Below are 16,211 nucleotides of genomic sequence, written 5' to 3' on the forward strand. Positions count from 1 at the left end.
CCATTAATCCACTTTTGTCTCTATGGATTTGCCTATTTCAGACATCCCATATAAATGGAATCATACAATATGTGGTCCTTTGCGTCTAACTTTTTTCACTTAATATGTTCTCACGGTTCATCCATGTTGTAGTTCTTATCGATATTTCATCCCTTTTTATTTGCCTAAGTCAATCATTTCTATGATTCCTGAAAAATGGTACTACTCTACATTATTTCCATCTACATTTATTAGGCAACATGTTTATCATCCTTTGTCAGGAAGCTCTTTAAGAAAACTGCCCCAGTGAAATTCATTTTAATAAATAGGGTTCCCTTGCTCTCAAGCAGTTACTAATCTTAGACAAAAGGGTCTAGGATGACCACCTTTCTTGGGGTTTATATGATCTTCCCTCACCTCCATTTGAAAGGCACCGTGTGAGTCTCTCCCAGCCTGTTATCCCACAGGCTCCTCCCCTTTCTTCCAGGTACCCCTTCCCCGGCGGCTGCAGGAGGAGGAAGTGACGCACCGGAAGTGTCCCTGTTCCCCTTGCAGTAGGGGGGGGAAGGAATCAAACCCCCAAGATGGCGGCGGCGGCGGAGGAGCGGATGGCAGAGGAAGGAGGCGGTGGCCACGGCGACGGCGGCTCCTCTGTGGCCGCCGGCTCTACCCAGCGACAGCCCCCACCGCCTCCGCCACAGCACCCGCAGCCGGGGTCCCAGGCGCTCCCAGCGCCGGCGCTGGCTCCAGACCAGCTGCCTCAAAACAACACGCTTGTGGCGCTGCCCATCGTAGCCATCGAGAACATCCTCAGCTTTATGTCCTACGACGAAATTAGCCAGCTCCGTCTGGTGAGGCCCCTGCGGAACCCAGCCTCCCTCTCCCCGGGGCCGAGGTCTTGAGGAGGGGAGGAGAAGGGAGCACGTTCCCGGGGGAGGGAGCCCACTGCGAGCCCCTGCCGGCTACAGATCCGGGAGGACGCCGCTCCAGTCCCGAACTCTCCCTTGGCGTCGGTCAGCAGGAGTGGGCTGGTTCCCGATTGCGTCTTAGCTGCGGAGCTGGGGTGACTTCCTGAGGGAACTTCGTCTTGGGGGCTCCTTGCCCCCCGCCCGGAAGCGGGCCCTCTGCGGAGGGGTAGCGGAGTTGGTCTTTCCACCTTCCGCCTGGCCTGAGAGTGGACCCTGAGAGGTCTTGTCTCCTGCCTTTTGTATACCGCGTCCAGCACCCCGACTGGGTTAGGGGAGAAAACTCAGAAGTAGGCAGATGATCCCAGCCAGGCTTGGTTTGCTTGCAAGAATAACGTATTGTTCCCCACCCCAACCACCCAAGTTTCCTTGTCGAGAAGATTGAGTAGGGTGGCTCAGTTACCCCAAAGCAGGTAGAGGTTCCGAAGAATTCGAACGTGTTTACCTAGTCTTAGCCCCAGCGCCCTAATTGACCACTAAAGTAGAGCCTTGGGAAATGACCATTCCCGCTTTGCCTCATCCTAATGCTTCCCACCCGTAGTGAAGCAACTTACCCTTTGACAGGGTTTTTTCTCTTTTGCAGTCTAATTTGTAACTAATGACTTTCGCCCACCCACCTGCTGTAGGGGAGGTTTCTTTATACCTTAAAATCACAATAGTTCAGTCCATGATGTTTATAAAGAATGAATTTGCCATTGGGCTTTTACTTCACTCCAGAGGTTTGACTGAAGGTGTGGTGAATGTCAGTCCGTCAGATATTTTGCTGCCTTTCAATGAAATTATCTTTAAGCGGTAAAGAAATTGAAGGAGGTGGACATTTTGAAGTGATTGCAAACCGATTCTGTGGAGAAGCTAAATCTGCTCGGGATTGTTTTTAAGAGGACAAAGACATATTTCTGAATGTGCTGTGTATAACATTTTCTTACTCTATATGCCATATTGTAGTCTTACACCTCCAGTTTAAAGTGGATTATTATTGCATTTTTAAAGGAAATAATAACTTATTTTTAAAAGAGAGCTTATAATATTAATTCAAACTGATGGCCAATTTTTTTCTAGTCAACACAGCAATTCAACCATGCCAGTCTGCAGGATGGAAAATTTCTTCATCTGAAAATAGATATTTCACAATTGATTGCCTCTGAATTTCCAAAATATTTTTATCCTAGAATTTCATGTAGAATCTTAAATATTCCTTCCGATTTTTGCCGGGCGCGGTGGCTCAAGCCTGTAATCCCAGCACTTTGGGAGGCTGAGGCGGTTGGATCACGAGGTCAAGAGATCGAGACCATCCTGGTCAACATAGTGAAACCCCGTCTCTACTAAAAATACAAAAAACTAGCTGGGCATGGTGGCACGTGCCTGTAATCCCAGCTACTCAGGAGGCTGAGGCAGGAGAATTGCCTGAACCCAAGAGGCGGAGGTTGCAGTGAGCCGAGATTGTGCCATTGCACTCCAGCCTGAGTAAAAAAAAAAAAAAAAACACTCTTAAAAAAAAAAAAAAAAAATTCCTTCCGATTTTTAAAAAGAATGGCGTTTGATCAAAATTCACACTGTACATTTATGGTATTTGGAAAATTGGGCATATAACATTTGATTGAATTGAGCCATTCACCCAGACAATGGCTTTGTAAAGCTTGGAATATTCACAGTTCTGTTTTTTAAGTGTTAAGAAAAACTGTGAGTTTTATTTGTTTGTTGGTCATTTTACTTTTAAAAAATTAAAACAATTTTAAAGTTGGAGGGGAGAACCAGCCTGTCCTAACCAGAGTTCACACATATCCCACAATTTATGAATAAATGACATCTCTGTCAGGTGAGAAACTCAGCTGCATTCTTAAACAGTTTTCTGGCCTTTTAAGGTTACAAATTTATAATTTCAAACTCAGATTTTTCATAAGGAGTCCCTTCGGTACCACTTTCCACTCGCAGGAAAAGATTCTGCCCTGTTTTACATCTGCAAATATGATTTTTTAGTGATGGGGAACTATTCTCTTTTTCTTTACTTAAGGCTAATGGATAATTCTTGAATAGATTAAATGGATAATCTTTTGTGGGGATTTGGAAGGGTTTTTGCTTGGAAGGTACAATTCAGGTAACATGATAAAAGAAAGATGTTCTTTCTTGCCACTAGGTGTCAGCATTAATTTAAATACGCTCTTTTCTGAAATTGGCAGTCAAAAGACAGTGCCTAGGTGCTGTACATGCCTTTTTAAGTAGCCATTTATACCTAAAGAATCATTTGCTAAAAAATCAAGGGACTTGAGTATATGTTGCTATCTGACATATAAATTACATAGTTCCCTTCATTGTAAGTGTATTTTTGAGTGGAATTAAGGCTAGATATGCTTTGAAGGGAGTAATATTAAGAACAGAATTAGTTTTCATAAAGCTAAATGTCAGCTGTTGGGTAGCTGGTGAGCTAGTTTAAGTATTGTTCAGGTACTTTTTATTCCTCCTTCTCAGTTTACTTGTCCTATTGAGACCTCAATTATAACTATGCTTAGCACCTAATGTAGACAACAGGTACACAATCCATGTACTTATTATTCTGTATTTTCTTTAAAAGATTTGCTGTAGGTTGAAATTGCTACAATAACATTTTTCAGTTATTTGTACTGTTTAATTGATTATAATCTTTGCTTCCTCTTACCATGAATAATTGATTTCCAAGGGACTGTGTAAATGCCTTATTAAATTGGATTTTTGGCTGGGCGAAGTGGCTCACACCTGTAATCCCAGCGTTTAGGGAGGCCATGGTGGGCAGATCACCTGAGGTCAGTAGTTCAAGACCAGCCTGGCCAACATGGTGAAACCCCACCTCTACAAAAATACAAAAATTTGCTGGGCATGATCGCGGATGCCTGTAATCCCAGCTACTCAGGAGGCTGAGGTGGGAGAATAGCTTGAACTTGGGAGGGGTAGGGGTTGCAGTGAGCTGAGATTGCCATCTCAAAAAATAATAATAAATAAACCTTGGTGTAGTGGCTCACTTTGGGAGGCCAAGGCGGGCGGATCACAAGGTTAGGAGTTTAAGACCAGCCTGGACAACCTGGTGAAACCCCATCTCTACTAAAAATACTAAAATTAGCCAGGCGTGGTGGTGCATGTCTGTAATCCCAGCTACTAAGGAGGCTGAGGCAGAAGAATTGCTTGAAGCCAGGAGGTGGAGGTTGCAGTTAGCTGAGATCATGCTGCTGCACTCTAGCCTGGGTGACAGAGCAAGACTCTGTCTCAAAAAATAAAATATAATAAAAAATAAGCCGGGCGCGGTGGCTCAAGCCTGTAATCCCAGCACTTTGGGAGGCCGAGGCGGGTGGATCACGAGGTCAAGAGATCGAGACCATCCTGGTCAACATGGTGAAACCCCGTCTCTACTAAAAATACAAAAAATTAGCTGGGCATGGTGGCACGTGCCTGTAATCCCAGCTACTCCGGAGGCTGAGGCAGGAGAATTGCCTGAACCCAGGAGGCAGAGGTTGCGGTGAGCCGAGATCGCGCCATTGCACTCCAGCCTGGGTAACAAGGGCGAAACTCCGTCTCAAAAAAAAAAAAAAATAAATAAATAAATTGTTTTTTTTCCATTGGCTATTGATCAAAAAATGTACCATGAGTCTGGAACTCCTGCTTTCACGGAAATTGCTCCTTAAATATTTAACTCCTCCAATGTAAAATTATTTAGCTGAACACAACCATTGAAATGACAAAACATGTACTTTGAGTTGTTTTTCCAGTAAAACAGACAAATTTGTGCTGATGCAGCATTAGTATGTCACCCAGGCCCCCTTGGCAGGTGGATGAGAGACTTTGAAACAAGTGGCAAAGGTTAAGAAGTGAGATCCTGGCTAGGATGTGGTGGCTCATGCCTGTAATCCCAGAACTTTGGGAGGCCAAGGCGGGCAGATCACTTGAGGTCAGGAGTTTGATGCCAGCCTGGCCAACATGATGAAACCCCATCTCTACTAAAAATATAAAAATTTAGCCAGGCGTGGTAGCATGTGCCTGAAAACCTAGCTGCTCGGGAGGCTGAGGCAGGAGAATCGCTTGAACTTGGGAGGCAGAGACTGCAGTGAGCTGAGGTGGTGCGACTGCACACTCCAGCCTGGGCAACAGAATGAGACTCCATCTCAAAAAAAAAAAAAAAAGAAGTGAGATCCTACCTAAGGGAGCAGATCAGGGCTAACTTTGAATCTATGTAACTTTGGCTTAGGAACATTATATTCTTACCTGCTAAAAAATAAGTATAGGAAGCTTTTTAAATTTCTTATTTATTTAATTTTTTGAGGCAGGTCTCCCTCTGTCATCCAGGCTGGAATGCAGCAGCGTGATCTCAGTTCACTAAAGCCTTGACCTCCTGTATTTTTTGTGGAGATGAGGTTTCACTGTGTTGCCCAGGCTGGGCTCCAGTGGTCCGCCCACTTCAGCCTTCCAAAGTGCTGGGATTATAGGCATGAGCTACCACACAGTATAAAAAGGGAAAAAAATTGTTTCTATTTATTTAAAGCACAATATAAAAATAGGAAAAAAAAGGCCGGGCGTGGTGGCTCAAGCCTGTAATCCCAGCACTTTGGGAGGCCGAGGCGGGTGGATCACGAGGTCAAGAGATCAAGACCATCCTGGTCAACATGGTGAAACCCCATCTTTACTAAAAATACAAAAAATTAGCTGGGCATGGTGGTGCGTGCCTGTAATCCCAGCTACTCAGGAAGCTGAGGCAGGAGAATTGCCTGAACCCAGGAGGCGGAGGTTGCAGTGAGCCGAGATCGTGACATTGCACTCCAGCCTGGGTAATGAGTGAAACTCCATCTCAAAAAAAAAAAGGAAAAAAAAATTATCCTGCTTCAAACACTGCATTATATAATTTACCTGCCCTACAGGAGGCTTTTAAAAGATGTTTTAGAGAGATACTATCAAATTTTTTCCTGTGGTTCAACTGGAGCTCTTATTTTAATTGGAATCCTATTAGTGGTTCAGAACATAAATTTGATTTAAAGGTTAAGTTGAGAATTCTTGCTTATTTTCTAGAATGAAATTTTCCAGTCATCAACAAAATACATAAATACATGCTTCTGTCTCAAGATATTTCTCTAAAGCACTTTAGCTAATTAAATCTGTTACCTATTTATAGTTCTTTTCAGATTTTTTCTTCAAATATGTTAGAAAATTTTAGTTATAGAGTGGGTTGGTTGGTAGGAAATATGAAGGAAAATGAAGAACCATTACTTCTTTTTTTGTTTTGTTTTTAAGTAGGCAAGCTGTCTTCCTTGTATCTCTCACTCTACACAAGAGTTCTCAGGGGTTTTTTTGTCTGAAGATACCTTTACACTTTTAAAAGTTAATTGAAGACCCAGAGAACTTACCTTGGAAAATTCTAGAAGACACAAGAATATACAGAACATACTCCATTAGCTGTCAGAACAATAATGTCAGCACATTTCATATTGCTTCTGGAAAATTCCACTAGATACTTGTGAGAGAATGAGTGGAAAGGCAAATAACTTCTCGGTACTCTGAGAATAGTTTGGCCTTGCAAACCTCCTGAAAGGGTCTTAGGGGCCCTAGGAATCTCGCACCATCCAGACCACACTTTGAGAACCACTGCCCTGTGTTGCTGTATTCCAGATAATATACCCTATTGCTGATTTTTTCTTGTTTTTTTCCCCTACTGTCTCTTCAGGCTGTTGATTTTATTAGTGAGTACCTAAGTACAGGTAAGAAATTATAATCTCTTGGGGGTAGTTCATTCTTCCTGCTAATTCTGTTTTCACAGGTTCAGTCAGTAATGCTGTCCACAGTATCATCATCAAGAAAAAGTATACACACCTTCCTTAAGCACACTTACATAGCACCAGTGTAACAAATGCAAAGACAGTGAATATGAGTGTTGAGGTCAATTTGGATTTAATCAGGAAAGACCTCCTCAAGATAAAGAAGAGCATTCCCAACATGAAAAAAAACAATGTGTAAAGTAATGAAGTGATTGGAGAATAATGACTTAGAGGGATTCAGATAAGCTTGAATTTGAATATGTGAAATTGTAAATGTTCTAGTGTAGTGTTCAGCTGTCCTCCTATTCCCCAAACTTTTTTATTTCATGGACCAGTCAGATTTAAGAAACCATTTTTAGGCCGGGCACGGTGGCTCAAGCCTGTAATCCCAGCACTTTGGGAGGCCGAGGCAGGTGGATCACGAGGTCAAGAGATCGAGACCATCCTGGTCAATATGGTGAAACCCCGTCTCTACTAAAAATACAAAAAAGTAGCTGGGCATGGTGGCGCGTGCCTGTAATCCGAGCTACTCAGGAGGCTGAGGCAGGAGAATTGTCTGAACCTAGGAGGCAGAGGTTGCGGTAACAGGAGCGAAACTCCGTCTCAAAAAAAAAAAAAAAAAAAAAAAGAAACCGTTTTTGAGAAACTCCAGGATTGACACTTTTGGTGGGTGGAGCAAATAAGGGTATTTTAAAAAACAAAACAACTTTATTTTTTCATGAAAGAGACCAGCTATATCTGCATACCCTGATAAACCAAGTAGAACAGACTCTTACAATATTGAAGAAAATACTATATTAAAAGGATGCCCTTTGCATATAAATCCAATTTCATAGTTTTTGACACTGGGAGCAAAAAGTAACCTTTAATAGAGGTTTCCCTAAAACACCTACTTCTAACATCTTGTACTTAAGATTGATTGAAACAAGGATCAAGCTGTTCAGTTTCCCAAATATCTTGGGCCTCACCAAACACATCCTTTTACCTGTTTCCCCTCTCCTTGAAAATATTTGTACCTTTGGCGTATATCTCAAGTGTTAGTACTTCAGTAAAAGCCTTCTATAATGCTTCTGTGAACTTTAGGTAATATTTCTAAGTTCCCATTGCATCATTATTGCACTTATTACATTGGAATTATCTTTGAAGGAGCCTGTTTTCCAATTGCCTTAGACAGTCTATGATGTAATATATTCGGTAATTATTCAATAAATGAAGTCGCTCTTAAAAAACATTTCACGGCTCTGAAAAAACAATAGAAAATATAAGTGTTTTCTATATAAACTGTAATAGTGTTGCAAAATCAGTTACTTAATACCATATTTACTTCCAACAGAGGAGATTAGAATTTTTTTTTTTCATTCAGCTTAGAATGTCTTTAACATTTTACAAGACCATTTTAAGAAAATGAATGACTAAAGAAAACTCTTAGGAGTATTAAAATTGATTGATACACTGATCTGTAGCCAGTATGTAATTAACAAGATAACCATTTTCAGTAGTGTATCAGGATTCCTTTGTTTTAGTCAACATTTAATTCATATATTAATGAGGAAAATAATGGTACAGATAATCAAAAACTGAGAACAATCAGAAAGCCTTTTTATGTGGTTGTTAGGATACATTATAGAAATCCTAAGAACAAACTCTTCTTCCTAATTGTTATACTCAGACTGAGATTAAAATTGAATATCTAGGGTAGATACCCAGAGAATCTGAAATTTGCTGTAACTCTACTAACAGATAATTGAGAATTTCATATACATATATGTGTGTATTATATATACAACACACACGGTATAGTGATACAAGTGATGTGATCTAAGGTAATCTGTATGAGAGAATTGTTCTGTCACCTACGCTGGAGTGCTATGGTGAGACCACAGTTCAGTGCAACCTCAAACTCTTGGCCTCAAGAGACCCTCCTGCTTTGGCCTCCCAAGGTGTTGGGATTGCAGGCATGAGCCACCACACTTGACCAAATAGAATTATTTTTATTTATTTATTTTTTTTTTGAGACCAAGTCTCACTCTGTTACCCAGGCTGGAGTACAGTGGTGTGATCTCGGCTCTCTGTACCCTCCACCTCCCAGGTTCAAGTGATTCTCCTGCTTCAGCTCCAAATTGAATTTTTTGTAAAGATTAAAGTATTCTTTTGGAAGAGGTGGCAAGTTGTATCCATGTTTAGGTGAGAGAAATTAAGATGAGTTCACAAAAAATGCCAACAGGATGAGAAGAGCCAGAATGGTTGTGGTTCATTCATTATTCATTTTTTAAATGATTTTTCGTCCATCATTAACTTTTTGCCACATTTGCTTTTTCTCTCTTTCACTTGTGTGCTCATTTTCTCTCTCTCCTGAATGTATATATATTTGCCTTTATCACACAAACATTTGTTTTACTAAGCCATTTGAAAGTAGATGAAAATAGTGATATTTTTCCCCAAGTACTTTTTTTTTTATGTAATCACAATATCATTGTTTGCAGGGAATTTAACATTACCGTTTGTATTCAGATTTCTCAGTTGTCCCCAAAGTGTTCTTTATAGCTCTTTGAGGCGGGGGTGTCTCCAGTCTAATTAAGGATTGGTCTGTATTCTAGAACATTGTTCCACATTTTTTATTCTTTCATGCCATTGACTTTTTTTCACAGCCCCACCACCACAACTACAATGAATGCCATTGACTTTTTGAAGACCGGGCCAGATGGCTTATAAAATGTTCTGTATTTCACGTTTGTCGAATTTTTTCCTTGTGATTGACTTTAAGATTTTGAACTTGGGAAGGATTATAGGAAGATCTTGGTCTAGCTCCATCTGTGTAACCTTTAGCAGTGTGGTGAGAGTGCCTATTAATGTCCTTAAAAATCCCTTATTACCTCAAGAAGTCCTACTTTTTAGAGTGGTGCCAGCAGTTCTGTAACAGCAGAGCATCAGTTGAGACTCTAATCAGTTTGAAATAAATAGGATAATTATTTCAGTTTATATAGCTGTGGGTCACCAAATTTAAAATGGCACAAATTAGAAGACCTGGATTCTTAGTTTCCCCTTTGCTGCTGAATAGCTGAATGACCTTGGACAAATCACATAATTTCTTAAGGCCTCAGCTTTCTCACTTTAAAAAGAAAGGATAGGTTCTGATATCTAAGTTCCTTTCAGTTCTGGAGTCTAACAAGCAGCCTAATCAGCTTGTGATCCTTTAAGAACTGTAGCGTACCAAATGAATACATTTTATTTATTTTGATTCTCTATTTATCTTGCGCAATGATGAATACCTGTTAAAATTGGGTTCCAGCCAGGCACAGTGGTTCACGTCTGTAATCCTAACACTTTGGGAGGCTGAGGTGGGCAGATCACTTGAGCCCAGGAGGCTGAGATGGAAGGATTGCCTGAGCCCAGGAAGGTAAAAGCTGCAGTGAGCATGATCGTGCCACTGCACTCCAGCCTGGGCGAGAGAGGGAGACCCTGTCTCAATAAATAAATAAATAAATAAATAAATAAATAAATAAATAAATCGAGTTTCATTGCAGTATTTCTTGATTCTAAGATATAAGAGTCTCATGTTGTTCTCCTTCGCATGTTAAAAAAAAAAAAAGTCTCATATTTAACATATTTGAAATCAGAATGCATCTTGATCAATTTGTATGTATATTATCATGGTGGTGCCTTTTTACCCCAGAAAATTTTTTATTAAATTGGTAACATATCTCAAAGCCTCCATAGCATCTTGAAATCAGAGTTGAACATACTGTATTTCAAAGCATCTAAGAAAAAAAAATGCTGCCAATTCTTATTTTGAGGCATTATATATCGTAAGTTTATTTCACTGTTATGTTTAAAAATGTGCATCTTAGAATCAGTTAAGATTTTAAAAAAAGAAAACGAAGTAAAAATTTTTTTAAAAGAGTCGGTTAAGACTTGAGGCCAGGCATGGTGGCTCACGCCTGTAATCCCAGCACTTTGGGAAGCCAAGGTAGGCAGATCACCTGAGGTCAAGAGTTTCAAGACCAACCTGACCAACATGATGAAACCCCATCTCTGCTAAAAACACAAAAAAATTAGCCAGGTGTGGTGGCAGGCACCTATAATGCCATCAACTTGGAAGGCTGAGGCAGGAGAATCACAAATCACTTGAACCTGGGAGGCGGTAGTTGCAGTGAGCCAAGATCATATCACCATACTTCAGCCTGGGCAACAGGAGTGAAACTCAATCTAAAAAAAAAGACTTGATATTAAAGATTAAACAGGAAAATCACATGTTTCACAGATGTATAACCTATATGTCTTGCATTATTAAGAAGGACCATGGTGGCACAACAAATCTAAAAACAAACACAAATGAAGAAAATTTTTCATTATTGACCACTTGGGTTTGAAAATGATGAAAAGGAGAAACATGGTTTTCATGGCTTTTTTTTTTTTTTTTTTTTTTTTTTGAGGAAGTCTCAGGCAATTACACAATCTTGGTTTACTGCAGCCCCCACCCCTCCGGTTCAAGTCATCCTCCCACCTCAGCCTTCCAAGTAGCTGGGATTACAAGCATACACCACCATGCCCGGCTAATTTTTGTATTTTTAGTAAAGACATTATTCCACTATGTTGGCCAGGCTGGTTTTGAACCCCTGACCTCAAGTGATCTGCCCACCCGAGCCTCCAAAAGTGCCAGAATTACAGGCGTGAGCCGCTGCGCCTGGCTGAAGTAATTAACGAAACTAAGAAAACTACATTTAGCCGGGTGCGGTGGCTCAAGCCTGTAATCCCAGCACTTTGGGAGGCCGAGGCGGGTGGATCACGAGGTCAAGAGATCGAGACCATCCTGGTCAACATGGTGAAACCCCGTCTCTACTAAAAATACAAAAAATTAGCTGGGCATGGTGGCACGTGCTGGTAATCCCAGCTACTCAGGAGGCTGAGGCAGGAGAATTGCCTGAACCCAGGAGGCAGAGGTTGCGGTGAGCCGAGATCGCGCCATTGCACTCCAGCCTGGGTAAAAAGAGCAAAACTCCATCTCAAAAAAAAAAAAAAAAAAGAAAACTACATTTATTCTCTTACAGTAGAACAGCAAATAGCAGGAGCCCAAGCTGTATATCTTTTGTTATACAGTGATTTATTACATTCATTCCCTCTTGTTTTTATAGTATATACTTTTCCTAATCTTTCCATGCCCTGCTAGTTTTGGACATAGTCATCATTTTTAGGCTCCATATATTAGGCTTCAGGACTATTTTACTATCGTGGGTAAATTGCCAAATTGGATTTTTGTTTGGTTGTAGTCACCAGGGAAATAAAATTTCTTCCCTTTAGCTTTGGGAAATTATTAAAGTACTCCTAAATTTAGAGCTACATTTTAAATGAGATAATTTTGAGTTACAAGTTAGCATACCTTATCAGCAGTTATCATTAAATTGCTTGCCCTGGGGAAATTTAGTATATTTCTTTATTCCAGATGTGACTTCTTTCTGAATCCTAAACAAAAGATATATGATCTTTTTGTTGTTTTGTTTTGTTTTTGAGACAGTCTTGCTCGCTCACCCAGGCTGGACTGCAGTGGCACAATCTTGGCTCACTGCAACCCTCGCCTCTCAGGTTCAAGCGATTCTCCTGCCTCAGCCTCCCAAGTAGTTGGGATTACAGGCACCATGCCCAGCCAGTTTTTCTTTTTTTAATAGAGACAGGGTTTCACCATGTTGACCAGGCTGGTCTTGAACTCCTGACCTCACGTGATGCACCCAGCCAAAAGATGTATGATCTTTTGTGTGTTTGTGCTATTGGTTAGTCAGTGTACCTTGAATATTTGAATATTCAGGAAAAGTGCCACATTAAATACTGTTGTTTTCTTATAATATTGCCTAATGCTTAATTTTTTTTTTTTTTTTTTTTTTTTTTTTGAGACAGAGTTTCACTCTTGTTACCCAGGCTAGAGTGCAATGGTGAGATCTCGGCTCACCACAACCTCCGCCTCCTGGGTTCAGGCAATTCTCCTGCCTCAGCCTCCTGAGTAGCTGGGATTACAGGCACACGCCACCATGCCCAGCTAATTTTTTGTATTTTTAGTAGAGACGGGGTTTCACCATGTTGACCAGGATGATCTCGATCTCTTGACCTCGTGATCCACCCGCCTCGGCCTCCCAAAGTGCTGGGATTACAGGCTTGAGCCACCGCGCCCGGCCTTTTTTTTTTTTTTTTTTTTTTTTTTTTTTGAGATGAGGTCTTGCTATGTTACCCAGGCTGAAGTAGTGCAGGTGTGATCATCATATACTACAGCCTCAAACTCCTGGGCCCAAGTGATCCTGCCACCTCAGCTTCCCAAGTAGCTGGGAAGCTAGAATGACAGTCCCATGCGTCAGCACCTGGCTATGTTTAAAATCTTTTTTATGTTGGCTTGCATGGTGTTAATCTGATTTGTCTTTGTGACCTTCTGTTCTCTAATCTTTTATCAGGTTTTAATTATAAATGTCAGTTGGGACTCCATTTACAGGGCTTTTTTTCTTTCACTTCATTTGGGGTTCATCTACACCTATTTCACTATCTCCAGTGAAATTTCCAGAACCATAGCTTTAGTCCTGATATGATAGTGCTTTTAGAAAATGACCAGCCAGCTGTCCTGATATCAGATCTTTCAAAAGATGGGTAGTCTTTTTCTTTTCTTTTTTTCTTTTCTATTGATTAAGTTCAACTTCTGCCGAAGAATACTCATTCCTTTTTTTTTTTTTCCTGAGACGGAGTCTCATTCTGTCACCCAGACTGGAGTGCATTGGTGCAATCTTGGCTCACTGCAACCTCCATCTTCCAGGTTCGAGTGATTCTCCTGCCTCAGCCTCCAAAGTAGCTGGAATTACAGGCGCCTGCCACACCTGGCTAATTTTTGTATTTTTAATAGAGATAGGGTTTCACCACGTTGGCCAGGCTGGTCTTGAACTCCTGACTTCAAGTGATCTGCCCACCTCGGCCTCCCAAAGCGCTAGGATTACGGGCGTGAGCCACCACTCCTGGCCATTCATTCTCTTTTTAAAGTTACTTATTTCATCTGATTTCTCTACTTAAAACATGGTAAATTTTATTCCTCTCAGCTTGGCCCACACATCTCATCTGTCTTCGGAAGTAGTTAGCTTACTAATGGTTTGCTCATTCCAGACTTTGTGCCCTTGCATATGCCATTACTTCTAATTTAGCAGCCTTTGCCCTCTCTTCCTTCAAAGCCTAATTCAAATCTTTTGTCACGTGAAGTCTTCCTTAGTTGGCCGTTATCTGGTTATTTATTCTTATTCTCATCATCCAGTCAGTACTTAAATACTTACGCCAGCCAGCACTCATATTCATGTGAGTTTATAGATTATTAAAAGATATCTAAATGCTAATAGAAGTTAGCTAGATCCAGTGCAGCAAAACTAGTAAAATAATTTAAACTGAACCTTGAAAATTGGTACAGCAGTAATTGACCTTAATTTTTGTCTTTGTAAATATATTGCTGCTAAAAAATAATTTCTTCTCAGAAATTATCAACAAGGTTGTAGAGTCTACAGAGACAAGAAATGTTTTTCTACAAGGTTGTGTTAGAGGGTGCCTCAGTTTATTTTTAAATCTGCTTTCTACTCATCTGATGATTTAACATATTAAATAGACCAGGTGCTGTGCTCACACCTGTGATCCCAGCAGTTTGGGAGTCCAAGGCAGGCAGATCACTTGAGATCAGAGTGCAAGACCAGCCTAACCAACATGGTGAAGCTCTGTCTTTACTAAAAATATGAAAAATTAACCAGGTATCAAGCAGGCACCTGTAATCCCAGCTACTTGGGAGGCTGAGGCAGGAGAATCACTTGAACCTAGGATAAGTAAAATAAAATATCAAATAGTTTTAACAACAAAAAATAGTTTTATAGTCCCCAGTTTTTATCCTCGGAGGCGTCAATTTCAAGTCTTTGGGCTGATTTTATTCTATTTGATACTTTCAAGTCTTTGGGCTGATTTTATTCTATTTGATACTATCTGTTAACCTATTAAGTTGTGAAGTCAGCTCTCTCTGTTGCCCTCATTTCACACTCATGGACACTTTCTTTTCTTTCCTTCAATAACAAAAGCTTATTTTTTCCGCATATGAGGTTTAGTTCTGATGTTTGTGGTCATGTGGTTATTCAGGATTGGGGCACTGGTTCTCAAAGTGTGGTCCAGAAACCCCAGAGAGGGTCCCAAGATCCTGTCACAGAGTTCGTAAGATCTAAAGTTTTGATTTTTTTTTTTTACGGTACTAAGATTTTATTTGTGTTTTGCACGTTCATTTTTTCCACAAGTATACATGGAGTTTTCTAGTAGCCACATGACGTTTGATGACATCACACTGATAGCTAATGAAATGTGTGTTCTTGTGTTTTCCAGAATATTCTGAGGTAAGAATACCTCAATTAAATGCAGAGATAGGTATAAAAATTGACCTGTGGCCAGGCGCAGTGGCTCACGCTTGTAATCCCAGCACTTTGGGAGGCTGAAGTAGGCAGATCATGAGGTCAGGAGATCAAGACCATCCTAGCCAACATGGTGAAACCCGTCTCTACTAAAAATACAAAAATTAGCTGGGTGTGGTGCCACATGCCTGTAGTCCCAGTTACTTGGGAGGCTGAGACAGGAGAATCACTTGAACCTGGGAGGCGGAGGGTGGAGTAAGCCGAGATTACACCATTGCAAACTCCAGCTTCGGCAACAGGGCGAGACTCTGTCTCAAAAAAGAAAAAGAAGAAAAGAAAAGAAATATAAAAAATATATGAAACAAAGTTTTCAAATTAGTACTAAGATAAACAGTTTATTTAATAATTTTATGTAGCACTTTAGAGTTTACGAAGTGACTTAGTTTGTTTTTATTTTTTTTAATCCTAATGATATCCTGTAGGTTAGATACTATCCACATTTTATAGGTAGCTGACTCAGGTTTTCAAATGGTAGATGACTTGGACAAGAATGCATGTAAGTTGTACTCAAATTTAGCTGTTGTGACTTCTGATCCTGTGCTTTTACTGTATAAAAATACCATATCTGACTGGGCATGATGGCTTACGCCTGTCACCCTAGCACTTTGGGAGGCCAAAGCAGAGGATTGCTCGAGCCCAGGAATTTAAGAACAGCCTGGGCAACATAGTGAGACCCCTATCTCTACAGCAAATTTTTAAAAATTAGCTGCATGTGGTGGTACAGAGCTATTGTCCCAGCTACTCAGGAGGCTGAGATGGGAGGATTGCATGTGCCTGGGGGTAAGAGGCTGCAGTGTGCTGTGATTATGCCACTGCACTTCAGCCTAGACAATGGAGCAAGACCCTGTCTTAAACAAACAAAAAACATGTTTCTTAAGGATTCTAAGTAGTTGATGTTCTGCTGCACATGCTAAGATATTTTGGGCTGAGCGCAGTGGCTCACGCCTATAATCCCAACACTCTGGGACGCCAAGGCAGGTGGATCATTTGAGGTCAGGAGTTTGAGACTAGCCTGACCAACATGGTGAAACTCCATCTCTTCTAAA

The 16,211-nt window shown here is 40.8% G+C and overlaps 1 protein-coding gene across 2 annotated transcripts in view; it reads left to right on the forward strand.

Moving 5' to 3' along the window:
* The first annotated feature begins 527 nt into the window (after positions 1-527).
* Positions 528-16,211, forward strand: part of FBXO28 (F-box protein 28) — a 43,476-nt gene continuing 27,792 nt past the window's right edge. Inside the window, exon 1 of one of the 2 annotated variants that reach the window (XM_039464224.2) lies at positions 528-830. In XM_039464224.2, the coding sequence (XP_039320158.1) occupies positions 564-830 (267 nt within the window). In that variant the 5' untranslated portion in view covers positions 528-563. The remainder of the gene's footprint in view (positions 831-16,211) is intronic. The other variant, XM_003945135.3, reaches the window with a different exon arrangement.

Source organism: Saimiri boliviensis, chromosome 14, assembly GCF_048565385.1.
Source record: "Saimiri boliviensis isolate mSaiBol1 chromosome 14, mSaiBol1.pri, whole genome shotgun sequence".
In the NCBI taxonomy this organism is placed as follows: Eukaryota; Metazoa; Chordata; class Mammalia; order Primates; family Cebidae; genus Saimiri; species Saimiri boliviensis.